Source organism: Girardinichthys multiradiatus, chromosome 5 (genome assembly GCF_021462225.1).
Source record: "Girardinichthys multiradiatus isolate DD_20200921_A chromosome 5, DD_fGirMul_XY1, whole genome shotgun sequence".
NCBI classification, from domain to species: Eukaryota; Metazoa; Chordata; class Actinopteri; order Cyprinodontiformes; family Goodeidae; genus Girardinichthys; species Girardinichthys multiradiatus.
The window spans coordinates 49,210,317-49,223,809 of record NC_061798.1 but is presented as its reverse complement, the minus strand read 5'-3'; the positions used below and the strand labels follow the sequence as shown (position 1 = coordinate 49,223,809).

Genomic DNA, 13,493 nt, shown 5'->3' with positions numbered 1-13,493 from the left:
GATTCTCTATGGGGTTCAGGTCAGGAGAGTTGGCAGGCCAATTGAGCACAGTGATACCATGGTCAGTAAACCATTTACCAGTGGTTTTGGCACTGTGAGCAGGTGCCAGGTCGTGCTGAAAAATGAAATCTTCATCTCCATAAAGCTTTTCAGCAGATGGAAGCATGAAGTGCTCCAAAATCTCCTGATAGCTAGCTGCATTGACCCTGCCCTTGATAAAACACAGTGGACCAACACCAGCAGCTGACACGGCACCTCAGACCATCACTGACTGTGGGTACTTGACACTGGACTTCTGGCATTTTGGCATTTCCTTCTCCCCAGTTCAAAAGTGGCTTGACCTGGGGAATGCGGCACCTGTAGCCTATTTCCTGCACACGCCTGTGCACGGTGGCTCTGGATGTTTCTACTCCAGACTCAGTCCACTGCTTCCGCAGGTCCCCCAAGGTCTGGAATCGGCCCTTCTCCACAATCTTCCTCTGGGTCCGGTCACCTCTTCTCGTTGTGCAGCGTTTTCTGCCACACTTTTTCCTCCCCACAGACTTCCCACTGAGGTGCCTTGATACAGCACTCTGGGAACAGCCTATTTGTTCAGAAATTTCTTTCTGTGTCTTACCCTCTTGCTTGAGGGTGTCAATAGTGGCCTTCTGGACAGCAGTCAGGTCGGCAGTCTTACCCATGATTGGGGTTTTGAGTGATGAACCAGGCTGGGAGTTTTAAAGGCCTCAGGAATCTTTTGCAGGTGTTTAGAGTTAACTCGTTGATTCAGATGATTAGGTTCATAGCTCGTTTAGAGACCCTTTTAATGATATGCTAATTTTGTGAGATAGGAATTTTGGGTTTTCATGAGCTGTATGCCAAAATCATCTGTATTAAGACAATAAAAGACCTGAAATATTTCAGTTAGTGTGCAATGAATCTAAAATATATGAATGTTAAATTTTCATCATTACATTATGGAAAATAATGAACTTTATCACAATATGCTAATATTTTGAGAAGGACCTGTATATAGCACCTTTCCAGTCATACAGACCACTCAAAGCACTTTACACTAGAGCCACATTCACCCAATCGCACACCGATCAGTAGGCAACTTGAGGTTAAGTGCCTTGCCCAGGGTCACATTGACACATGGCAGGAGGAAGCTGGAATTGAACCCACAACCTTCTGATTGCAAGACAACTACTTTTCCTACTGAGCCACAGTCACCTGAGTTGCAAAGTTCTCCTTAACCCAGCTGATTCTCTTCGGGTATTGTCTTTGGTTCAGGAGTGGCTTAACACTACAGAGACGGCATCCATCCCACTTTGGATGGAGCTGCTCTTCTTTCTAGGAATCTGGCCGAATTTATTAGTTCTCCAAAACTCTGACAACCCAGGGTTCAGACCAGGAAGCAGGGTCGTAGTTTAACACTCCTCTCTGCAGCTTCTGTACTGCTACCCACCCATTACCCTATTAAGACAGTGTCTCGCCCACGGCCAAAATTGAATAGATTAAAAAATAATCTAAAAGGAGGAAATCATTAAATAAACACAACTCAGGCTGAAAAGAAAAATAAAACAATTAAATGTGGCTTACTGAACATAAGATCTCTCTCTTCAAAGACTTTTCTAGTTAATTATGGGGGAAATTTGCTGCCAAAAATCAAGACCACATATTTTCAATTTGACACCAGGATTTCATTATGCTTGCACTCAAAACTTCTGGTTTCTTTTGAATATTCTCTGTTCTCTCTCAAATCTTTGTGTCTGCACTCTGATCTAATGCTTTTTGCATAGATAATTTCTCCTCCAGCTTGCTATCTTTTAGTCCGGTTTATTGATTAGTCCCAGACCAATCAATACCTACAACTCTTTTGAATATTTAATCCTTAGTTTTCCTCATCCAAATTGCAAAGCACTAAAACCACTTCTGTTTGTTGTTTTGTACCATCCACCAGGCCCTTACTCTCAATTTTTAGATCAGTTTTCAGACCTTTTATCTGATTTAGTGTTAAATACAGATAAAGTTATTATAGTGGGGGATTTTAACATTCATGTTGACACTGAAAGTGATAGCCTAAATATAGCGTTTAATGCTATCTTAGACTCAATTGGCTTTGCTCAAAACATTAACAAACCCTGTCCTGTCTGACCATTTCTTAATAACCTTTGAGTTTGATTTAACCGAGTACTCCACACCTGAAAGAAAATTTCATTATAGTAGATCATTATCAGGCGATGCTGTAACAATCTTTAAAGAATCTGTTCCACCTTTGATTTCTTCATTATCACTGAAAAACACAGTGGAGGGCAATAATTTTGTTTCTTTCCCTTCACAAATTGATTCTTTTGTTCATAGTGTTTCTTCATCATTGCGTGATGCATTAGACAATGCAGCCCCCTTGAAAAAGAAGGTAATTATTCATAGGAGGCTAGCTCCCTGGTTTAATTCAGAGCTGCGTACTTTAAAGCACAATGTTAGAAAATTGGAGAGAAAATGGCGCTCTACACATCTAGAGGATTCCTACTTAATCTGGAAAAATAGCCTACTGTTGTATAAAAAGACACTTCACCAAGCTAGAACAGCTTATTTCTCATCATTAATAGAAGAGAACAAGAATAATCCTAGGTTTCTCTATAGTACAGTTGCTAAACTTACACAGAGTCATAGCTCTGTTGAGCCATCCATTCCCTTAGCTCTTAGCAGCCATGACTTTATGGGATTCTTCTTAAATAAAATTGATTCTATTAAAAATAAAATCTTTGACATACTCCCGAAGATGATTACTTCATCCTCAGCAAGTGAGACAACATTGGAAGTAACTGCAGAACCTGATTTGTGTTTGGACTGTTTTGATCCAGTGGGGCTTCCTGAGTTATCAGAAATATTAGCTTCATCTAAACCTTCAACTTGTATGTTAGACCCAATCCCAACCAAATTATTTAAGGAAGTGTTCCCTCTGAATACCAGCCCCATTTTAGATATGATTAATCTATATTTAGTAAATGGATCAGAACCACAGGCTTTTAAGTTAGCTGTAATTAAACCTTTACTTAAGAAACCTTCGCTTGATCGAGATGACTTGAAAAATTACAAACCTATATCCAATCTTCCATTCTTATCTAAAATACTTGAGAAAATAGTTGCTAATCAAATGTGTGAGCATTTATACAGCAATGACCTGTTTGAAGAGTTTCAGTCAGGTTTCAGAGCTCATCATAGCACTGAAACAGCTCTGCTGAAAGTCACTAATGATATTCTTATGGCTTCAGATAATGGACTTGTGTCTGTTCTGGTTCTGTTAGATCTCAGTGCTGCATTTGATCCAGTCGACCATAATATTCTCTTAGAAAGGCTGGAATATGCTGTAGGGATCAGGGGAACAGCGCTAGGCTGGTTTAAATCTTATCTGTCTGACAGATTCCAGTTTGTTCATGTAAATGATAAATCATCTTTAAACTCCAGGGTTAATTGTGGAGTACCACAGGGTTCAGTACTTGGGCCAATTCTCTTTACTATATATATGCTTCCAATAGGTCAAATTATCAGGCAGCATAGGATACATTTTCACTGTTACGCTGATGATACTCAGCTTTACTTATCCATAAATCCTGATGAGCCCAACCAGTTAGATAGACTACAAGCATGTCTTGAAGATAGAAAAACTTGGATGATGTTAAATTTTCTGCTTCTAAATTCAGACAAGACAGAAGTTGTCGTCTTTGGACCGGAGTCTTTAAAAAAGAAACTGCTTAGTCAATCACTTAACCTGGATGGCATTAAATTGACCTCCGATAATAAAGTAAAAAACCTTGGTGTTATTTTTGACCAGGACATGTCATTTAAATCCCATATTAAATAGGTTTCTAGGACTTTGTTCTTCCACCTCCGGAACATTGCCAAAATTAGAAATATCCTATCCAGGAGTGACGGTGCAAAACTAGTCCATGCATTTGTTACTTCAAGGCTGGACTATTGTAATTCTTTACTATCAGGATGTCCACAAAATGCAGTTAAAAGCCTTCAGCTGATTCAAAATGCTGCAGCAAGAGTTCTAATGAAAATTAAAAAGAGAGATCATATTTCTCCTATTTTAGCTTCCCTTCATTGGCTCCCTGTTAAATCCAGAATAGAATTTAAAATTCTCCTCCTCACATATAAAGCCCTTAATGATCTAGCTCCATCATACATCAGAGATCTGATTGTTCCATATGTTCCTAACAGAGCACTTTGTTCTCAGACTGCAGGTTTACTGGTGGTTCCTAGAGTCTCTAGAAGTAGAATGGGAGGCAGATCCTTTAGTTATCAGGCTCCTCTCCTGTGGAACCACCTCCCAGTTTTAGTCCATGAGGCAGACACCCTGTCTACTTTTAAGGCTAGGCTTAAAACTTTCCTTTGTGATAAAGCTTATAGTTAGTGGCTTAGTTTATCCCGAGCTATCTCTGTAGTTATGCTGCTATAGGCTTAGGCTGCTGGAGGACATAATGACCACTTTCACTCTCTTTGCTACATTCTCATCCTACTCTCCAATTTTGCATTATTTGCTGTTATTTCAGCTTTTAACTTTGTTCTCTCTTTTCTCTTCCTAGAAGCTACACCTGGCCTGACTCTGTGTTTAGCTGTGACACCTTTCTGGAGAGGGGAATCGTCCGAGCTTCTGCTGGCAACAACTTAATGCTCACCTTCTACAGATGATCCACATAGCCCTGTCTTTTAGTGTTCAACCCTTTCTCTCTCCTAGACATGGCAATTGACTGAGCTTCTACTGTGACAAACTCTATGTGCTCTCTTTCAGACTCTAACCTTGAAAACTGGCTCAGAGTTTTTCTGTTCTTTCTTTCTAGATGAAACGACTAAAGGAGCTACATCCACTAACATTTACTTTTCCTCCCCATAGAAAGGACTCCTGGATCAGTGCTTCTTTGTTCTCTTTGTGTCTCTGCTCTGTTCTCTCTAACCCCCAGTCGGTCGTGGCAGATGGCCACTCACACTGAGCCTGGTTCTGCTGGAGGTTTCTTCCTGTTAAAAGGGAATTTTTCCTCTCCACTGTCGCTACATGCATGCTCAGTATGAGGGATTGCTGCAAAGTCAACACCAGTGACTGTCCACTGTCTCTACATGCTCATCCAGGAGGAGGGAATGCTGAAAGTCTCTGACTCGATGCAATCTGCTGGGTTTCCTTAAATGTTTTAACCAATTTGAATAAATAACTGAGCTGTGCGATAGTTAGGATTAATTGGAATGTATGTACCTGACTTGAAATCTGTATGATTCAATTGAATTGACTATATATTTATATAGCACCAAGAACAGACAGAGACACGGAACTCTCCGGCAAAGCGAAAGGTGGAGGAATCTGTTTTTACCTCAACAGTGGTTGGTGCAACAACGTGACAGTGATTCAGCAGCACTGTTCTCCAGACCTGGAAGCCTTCATCATAAACTGTAAGCCTTTCTATTTCGCCCCGTGAGTTCGCTTCGTTCATCCTGGTCGGTGTTTACATCCCGCCGCAAGCTAACGTGCAGGTCGCACAGCGCATGCTCGCCGACCAGATACTGAGTGTGGAGCGGACCAACCCGGACTCCTTAGTTATCGTCGCTGGTGACTTTAACAAAGGTAATCTCACCCACGAACTCCCCAAATATAGACAGTTTATAAAATGTCCGACCAGAGAGGACAACATTCTGGATCACTGTTACACCACCATCAGAGACGCTTATCACGCCGTCCCACGTGCTGCACTGGGCCAATCCGACCACATCATGGTCCACCTGATTCCTGTATACAGGCAGAAACTAAAGCTCTGCAAACCTGTTGTGAGAACGACAAGGAAGTGGAGCAGTGAGGCTGTGGAGAATCTCCAGGCGTGTTTAGACTGTACAGACTGGGATGTGTTCAGGACTACTACCAACAGTCTGGACGAGTACACAGAGGCTGTGACTTCCTACATCAGCTTCTGTGAGGACAGCTGTGTACCATCATGCACCAGGGTGAGTTACAACAACGACAAACCCTGGTTCACAGCCAAACTCAGAAGGTTAAGACTGAATAAGGAAGAGGCCTTCAGGAGTGGGGACAAAGACATATACAGAGAGGCAAAGTACAAGTTTGGCAAGGCAGTGAAAGAGGCCAAACGACTGTACTCTGAGAAGCTCCAAAACCAGTTCTCAGCCAACGACTCTGCGTCTGTCTGGAAAGGGCTCAAGCAAATCACCAACTACAAGCCGAAAGCCCCCCACTCCATCAACGACCGACGCCTCGCCAACGACCTGAACGAGTTCTACTGCCGCTTTGAAAGACAAAGGGACAGTCCTGCAACCATCCCCCACGACGCCCCCCAACACCTGCAGCCACAATCCACCACCCCCACCTCCCCAACCTCAAGAGGGGCCTTGGCACCTCCAACCCCCACCCTGAAGTTCCCCCCCACCAGCCCCCTACCCACGCCGAGGACGGCTCTTTCCATCCAGGAGAGGGACGTAAACAAACTCTTCAGGAGACAGAACCCCCGGAAAGCTGCTGGTCCGGATTCTGTCTCACCAGCCAGCCTGAAGCACTGCGCTGATCAGCTGTCTCCAGTCTTCACAGACATTTTTAACACCTCACTGGAGACATGTCATGTGCCAGCCTGCTTCAAGTCCTCCACCATCGTCCCTGTTCCCAAGAAGCCAAGGACCACAGGGCTTAATGACTTCCGACCCGTCGCCCTGACCTCTGTGGTGATGAAGTCCTTTGAGCGCCTTGTGCTCTCACACCTAAAAGACATCACCGACCCCCTCCTGGACCCCCTGCAGTTTGCCTACAGAGCCAACAGGTCTGTAGATGATGCAGTCAACCTAGCCCTTCACTTCATCCTCCGGCACCTGGACTCCACAGGAACCTATGCCAGGATCCTGTTTGTGGATTTCAGCTCTGCCTTCAACACCATCGTCCCAGTTCTGCTACAGGAGAAGCTCTCCCAGCTGAGTGTGCCCGACTCCACCTGCAGGTGGATCACTGACTTCCTGTCTGACAGGAAGCAGCGCGTGAGGCTGGGGAAGCACGTCTCTGACTCCCTGACCATCAGCACCGGTTCCCCCCAAGGCTGTGTTCTCCCTGTACACCAACAGCTGCACCTCCAGTCACCAGTCTGTCAAGCTTCTGAAGTTTGCGGACGACACCACCCTGATCGGACTCATCTCTGATGGTGACGAGTCCGCGTACAGATGGGAGGTGGACCATCTGTTGGACTGGTGCAGCCAGAACAACCTTGAGCTCAACGCTCTAAAGACAGTAGAGATGGTTGTGGACTTCAGGCAGAACCCAGCCCCACCTGCCCCCATCACCCTCTGTGACTCCACAATTGACACTGTGGAATCTTTCCGCTTCCTGGGAACCATCATCTCCCAGGATCTCAAGTGGGAGCCAAACATCAGCTCCCTCATCAAGAAAGCCCAGCAGAGGATGTTCTTCCTGCGGCAGCTGAAGAAATTCAACCTGCCAAAGACTATGATGGTGCACTTCTACACAGCCATCATTGAGTCCATCCTCACCTCCTCAATCACCATCTGGTACGCCGCTGCTACAGCCAAGGATAAGGGCAGGCTGCAGCGTGTCATTCGGTCTGCTGAGAAGGTGATTGGCTGCAGTCTACTGTCGCTCCAGGAACTGTACACCTCCAGGACCCTGAAGCGGGCAGGGAAGATTCTGGCTGATCCCTCCCACCCAGGTCACAGACTCTTTGAGACTCTCCCCTCTGGCAGGAGGCTGCGGTCCATCCGGACCAAAACCTCACGCCACAAGAACAGTTTTTTCCCATCTGCCACCAGCCTTGTTAACAAAGCCCGGAAACCACCCTGACACTCCCCCTTTCCCCCACACCCTCCCTTTTTTGCTGACAGGACACCTGTAACCTGTAACTCTATGAGTTACATTAACGCTCAGCTTGGACTCCTGCTTTACTTGCACAATGATCACCTGCACTGTTGTATTGCTCTTGCATCTTATACTGCTCTATATTTACTCTCACTCACTTAAAACTGTGCACTTATATTTATATTATATTGTAGATATGTTTATATTGTTTAATTTGTATTGTATTGCACCGACTACACCAAAACAAATTCCTTGTATGTCCAAAAACGTACTTGGCAATAAAGCTTTTCTGATTCTGAATTGAAACTGAATTGAATTGAATTGAATTAACACAAGAATTGTGACATTATACGCTCAAGCCCAGATATGTTTGTGGGTGTTTGGTGTCTCTTGAAGCTCTGATCCTTTGTTTTTCACCCCATAGATTCTAAAACCGGTTCAGAGCATCTCTGTTTAGCTCTGCTTTCATTAACATAGAAAGTACTCCTATGTTTACTGGGACTATGCTCTGTCTTGCAAAACCCAGAGTCAGTTGCAGTTGATGGTTAAATGTATATAAATGACTGGGTTGAATTGACTAAATATGTCTGTATATAAATTGGATCTGTTTGTCTTGTAAATTGCTTGGAGATGACATTTGTTAATTGGTGCTATATAAATAATTTAATCAAGCTGCAGTCCACGCCTTTTGAATGTCCCCCAAACCCGTGAATGGTCTTTGCTTTTCCTCTCAAGGTTGCAGTTATCCCTGTTTCTTGTGTGCCTTTTTCCTTCCACTCAACTTTCAAGTAATATGCTTGAATAAAGCACTATGTAAATGACCAACTTCATTGCAACTACCTGTTGTGACTTAACCTCTATGTGAAGGGTGTCAGTGACTATCTGAAAAAACTTTTAAGTCAGCAGTCTTCTCAATTGTTTTGTAGGCTGTAACATGGACATAAAAATAAATTGTTTTAAATGACCTTATGTGATATTCTAATTTTCTTGGATGCTGAATTTTTGGTTCTCATTACTGAAATTAATAGAAACAAATGCTAAACTGTCTGAATAATCTGTTTGGGTTTCAGTTTTTGTTAAATAAACTTTTTGATTATTATTTTTCGTATATTGTGCATAAGTAGCAATGCCAAGATGGAGATTTCCAGCTAATTGTTTTGGTAGAAAGTTCACTTCACAGACATAGAATGTTCGGTATTCGAAAAGTTTAAATATATCTAAACACATGTAAATGAATAATTCAGGATATTTGAAATTGAGTTCTATGAAAATGTTATCAGTTGACGGATAGCTCTGTTGGCTAATCTAGATTACTTGGTCCTGAAGGTTGAAGCTAAATCACAGTCCAACAGACCCCTCTTGAACTGTGATTTCTAAAATTCTAAGTTTAAAAATGTCTTAGTGGCTAATGTGAATGCTATTTTATGAACCAATAAACTAAAGGTATGTTTACATTTGACAACTATGTACACAGAAGTATTTAGTTATTACTCAGGAAATGGAGGCAGTGCACCTTCAGTGATCTTCCTGTGTGAAACATTTAAACATGTAAAGTGTTTCTGGTCAGAAAAACTACCTGATAGAAAAGTAATGCAGTGTAAAAATCAACAAAAGATGTTTCACCCTGGAAGATTATTGATGTAACACCGGCTTCATTTTCATCCGCAAATAACTTTTGTCTAAATAACCGTGTAATGAAAGCACAACAGTTTAAGGGGTCATAAAATGGCATTTGAGTTTTGAGTTGTTTTAAGGTGGTAAAAGTCCACTTTGGTCCTTTTCTGGTTAGCCGTTAGCTTCAGCCTTCAGAATCAACTAATAAGGATTTACACAAAATGAGGATACCATGACAGTTACCTACTTTAATAGCGCCTTAACCCAAAAAAAACTATAACTGAGTGTTCCAACGTTTTCCTAATTAATGCTTTTCATCTTATTAATCTTCAATTTCTCCAATTAGGAAAGATGTGCTCCTGCTCTAGCAGAGTTAGAGAAGCCTGTACAAAAATGCATGAAAATATTTCCATCAATAGCAGGCAGTCTGTTATGTATTTACAAAATTTGCAAAGATATCCTTAGAGAATAATTGGATATTTATGAAAGTAGTATGGAAACCCAGATTTTATTGGAGCTTTATGGCTCAGCCATTCTTTATAGAAGAATCACCAAAGCTTAAGCAGGTACAAGTTGGACTTTATCTGAATTAGAAACTTGAATCCTCTTAGTTTAAACTGTCACATAAAAAGTTTTTTTTTAAATTTACGACGGAAGGTTCCGCTGAGTAATTACTTTTATGGCCATCTTTGCCATCTTCATACATGATTCTTTACATCTAAACAAATGTGTGTTTGTCCACCCAGAGTGCAGCGTTTTCACACCCAGACTCCCTTCATATTTCAGTATGAAGTTTTCTCTTCAAAACTAGAATATACACTCACCGGCCACTTTATGTTGGACAGAACCTGCCCAACTGCCCGTTAAGGCAAATTTCTAATCAGCCAAACACATGGCAGCAATTCAGCACATTTAGGCATGTAGACATGGTCAAGACGATCTGCTGTAGTTCAAACCAAGCACTACTATCTCTAGGGTTTACAGAGAATGGTCCGAAAAAGAGAAAATATCCAGTGAACGGCAGTTCTGTGGACGCAAATACCTTGTTGATGCCATAGGTCAGAGGAGAATGGCCAGACTGGTTGGAGCTGATAGAAAGGCAACAGTAACTCAAATAACCACTCGTTACAACCAAGGCATGCAGAAGAGCATCTCTGAACGCACAACACGTCAAACCTTGAGGTGGATGGGCTGCAGCAGCAGAAGACCACACCGAGTGCCACTCCTGTCAGCTAAGAACAGGAAACTGAGGCTACAATTTGCACAGTCTCACCAAAATTGGACAATAAGAGATTGGAAAAACGTTGCCTGGTCTGATGAGTCTCGATTTGTGCTGCGACATTCAGATGGTAGAGTCAGAATTTGGCGTCAGCAACATGAAAGCATGGATCCATCCTGCCTTGTATCAACAGTTCAGGCTGGTGGTGGTGGTGTAATAGTGTGGGGGATATTTTCTTGCCACACTTCGGGCCCCTTAGTACCAATTGAGCATTGTGTCAACGCCACAGCCTACCTGAGTATTGTTGCTGACCATGTCCATCCCTTTATGACCACAGTGGACCCATCTTCTGATGGTTACTTCCAGCAGGATAACGCGCCATGTCATAAAGCATGAACCATCTCAGACTGGTTTCTTGAACATGACGATGAGTTCACTGGACTCAAATGACCTCCACAGTCACCAGATCTCAATTCAGTAGAGCACCTTTGGGATGTGGTGAAACGAAAGATTTGCATAATGGATGTGCAGCCAACAAATCTGCAGCATCTGTGTGATGCTATCATGTCAATATGGACCAAACTCTCTGAGGAATGTTTCCAGTACCTTGTTGAATCTATGCCATGAAGGATTAAGGGAGTTCTGAAGGCAAAAGGGGGTCCAACCCAGTGCTAGCAAGGTGTACCAAATAAAGTGGCCCGTGAGTGTGGATTCTGTTAAACCTGTCAGTTTTCTTACATGAAGCACTGCAGACAAATAAAACATAATGTGTGGCCACCAGAACCACCTGACATTCTTTTTTTACGTATCTTTTTTGTAATGACTGTTTCTTTCATCCTGAAATGCTCTTCTGTGTTTCTGTCTACCTGTTTTAAAAAAACAGAAATGCTGTGGGCTACAGTTACAAAGAAAAGGCAGGAGTCGCCATAGCAACCTCTGACTCATCATTTTATGGGACCATTAATGCAGAAGAGTTCAGCAGAGATCTTGGAGCAGCCTACGATGCCTTCAAGACCACATAGTTTCCATGGAAGTCCATCCAAGACAATGATTATATTCTGCCCATATTCCAACAGTATGGTTGAGGAAGAGGAGGGTACAGCTACTGGACTGGCCTGGCTGTAGTTCTGACCTGTTTCCAACAAGGAATGTTGGAGAATTTTCAAACCAGCAATAGGAGGACAACCATCTCTACTTTTGGACACCTTAAGATGGGTTTGGACATAATAACCATTCATGAAACCATTCATGGTTTTGGGTCTTCAATACCTCAATGTGTTCAGATAAAGAATGGAAACATCCAAAAGTAAAGAAGGCTTTACTCTGTTAATGTTTTTTCAGAATTTGTTGCTGCAAACAGATGATAAAACATGACATTTCATGTACTCTTTGGAGTTTTGAGAACATACCAAGGAAATGTAGAGATCTTCAACATTGTTAAGAACCCCTTCTGCATTTTTTATGCCAAAATAATATTAATGTTACTCATGTTGCTTTGAAGAAGCAAGAAAATGTAAAACCTTTTCTCTTTTTAAGAACTGACCTCTGTCACCTTTTGGTCCTCTGTGTCCCTCAGGTCCAGGAAAACCTCGTTCACCTGCAAACACACAGACACGATTTAGATGCTGCCATTTTATGTTTGCATGAAAAGACACAGAAAATTACATTAAATATACATCAAGGTCCTAAAACTGCAGAACGAAAGGTTTCCAACCAAGGACCAAACAGCACCGATCTCCTGCAGATTTTGAAATATGCTGAATTATGTGTGTTTGACAGAATGAGTTGCCCACCAGGTTTTTATAAATGGTTTTAGCTGTGTTGCCCTGAAAATAGCAGTGATCAAACCTCTGAACCAAATCTGCACGCATCAATAATAAGTCATTGCAGGCCGATATTCAATCTACCATTTCTGGCAAAGAACACTGAAACAACAGTTTATGAACAACTTTACCCCTTATATTAAACTTGTTACATGATACAGTGATGGGTCCCAAACTTCTGCCTTGGTATTACTTGATCTCAGGGGTGCATTTGACCCAGCTGATCAAAACATACCGACTGATGGGCTGGAAAAATGGGCAGGATTGTCTGGTACTGTGCTAAACTGGTCCAGATTTTATTGGGCGACTGGAATTACTTTGTGCCATCTGGTAATTATTAATCTGGGTAAACAAAAATAAAGTATGGAGTTTCTCAAGGGTCCATTCTCGGGCCACTTTTATTTAACATCTATATGATTTCACTAGCTCAGAGTACTACAGCATCTCCTACCATATGAATCCTGATGACACACAAGTTTATATCTGCTTGTCATCGTGTGACCCATAGTTTTGTACACTCTCTAAGTCAGTGTGTCAATATTACCAATAAATGAATAGACTTAATTCACATAAGACTAAAGTATCAGTTTTGGTCCCAAAAATGTAAGGATCCGGATCAGGGCTTAACTGGACTTAATGGGTGTAAAGACCACCGAGGATGCAAAGAACCTTCATGAAGGTTTGAATTATGATTTAATTTTGACAACTACATTAAGTCTGTTACCAAATCAGCTTACTAACATCATAAAACCATTGCCAGAATAAAGGGTTTCCTGTCGAGAATCTGGAGCATGCCTTTATTTTTTAGTAGGTTAGATAACTGCAACAGTGACTTTACTGATCTCAATGAGACAGCTGCAGCTCATCCAAAATGCTGCGGCCAAAGCCCTGACGAACACCAGGAAGATGGATCATATCAGAACCAGTTCTTAAATGTTTCGGTTATCGGTTTCTTGGCGGAGGAGGCCGCTTTTCTCCTGTCTCCCGCACCCTCACC

The 13,493-nt window shown here is 42.2% G+C and overlaps 1 protein-coding gene across 1 annotated transcript in view; it reads right to left on the bottom strand.

Annotated features, from left to right (window-relative positions):
- The window catches only part of LOC124868197 (collagen alpha-1(XVII) chain-like), a 44,832-nt gene that overhangs the window by 1,449 nt on the left and 29,890 nt on the right, over nt 1-13,493 (bottom strand). The window contains exon 52 of the mRNA XM_047365131.1: nt 12,217-12,270. Within this exon, the coding sequence (XP_047221087.1) occupies nt 12,217-12,270 (54 nt within the window). The remainder of the gene's footprint in view (nt 1-12,216; nt 12,271-13,493) is intronic.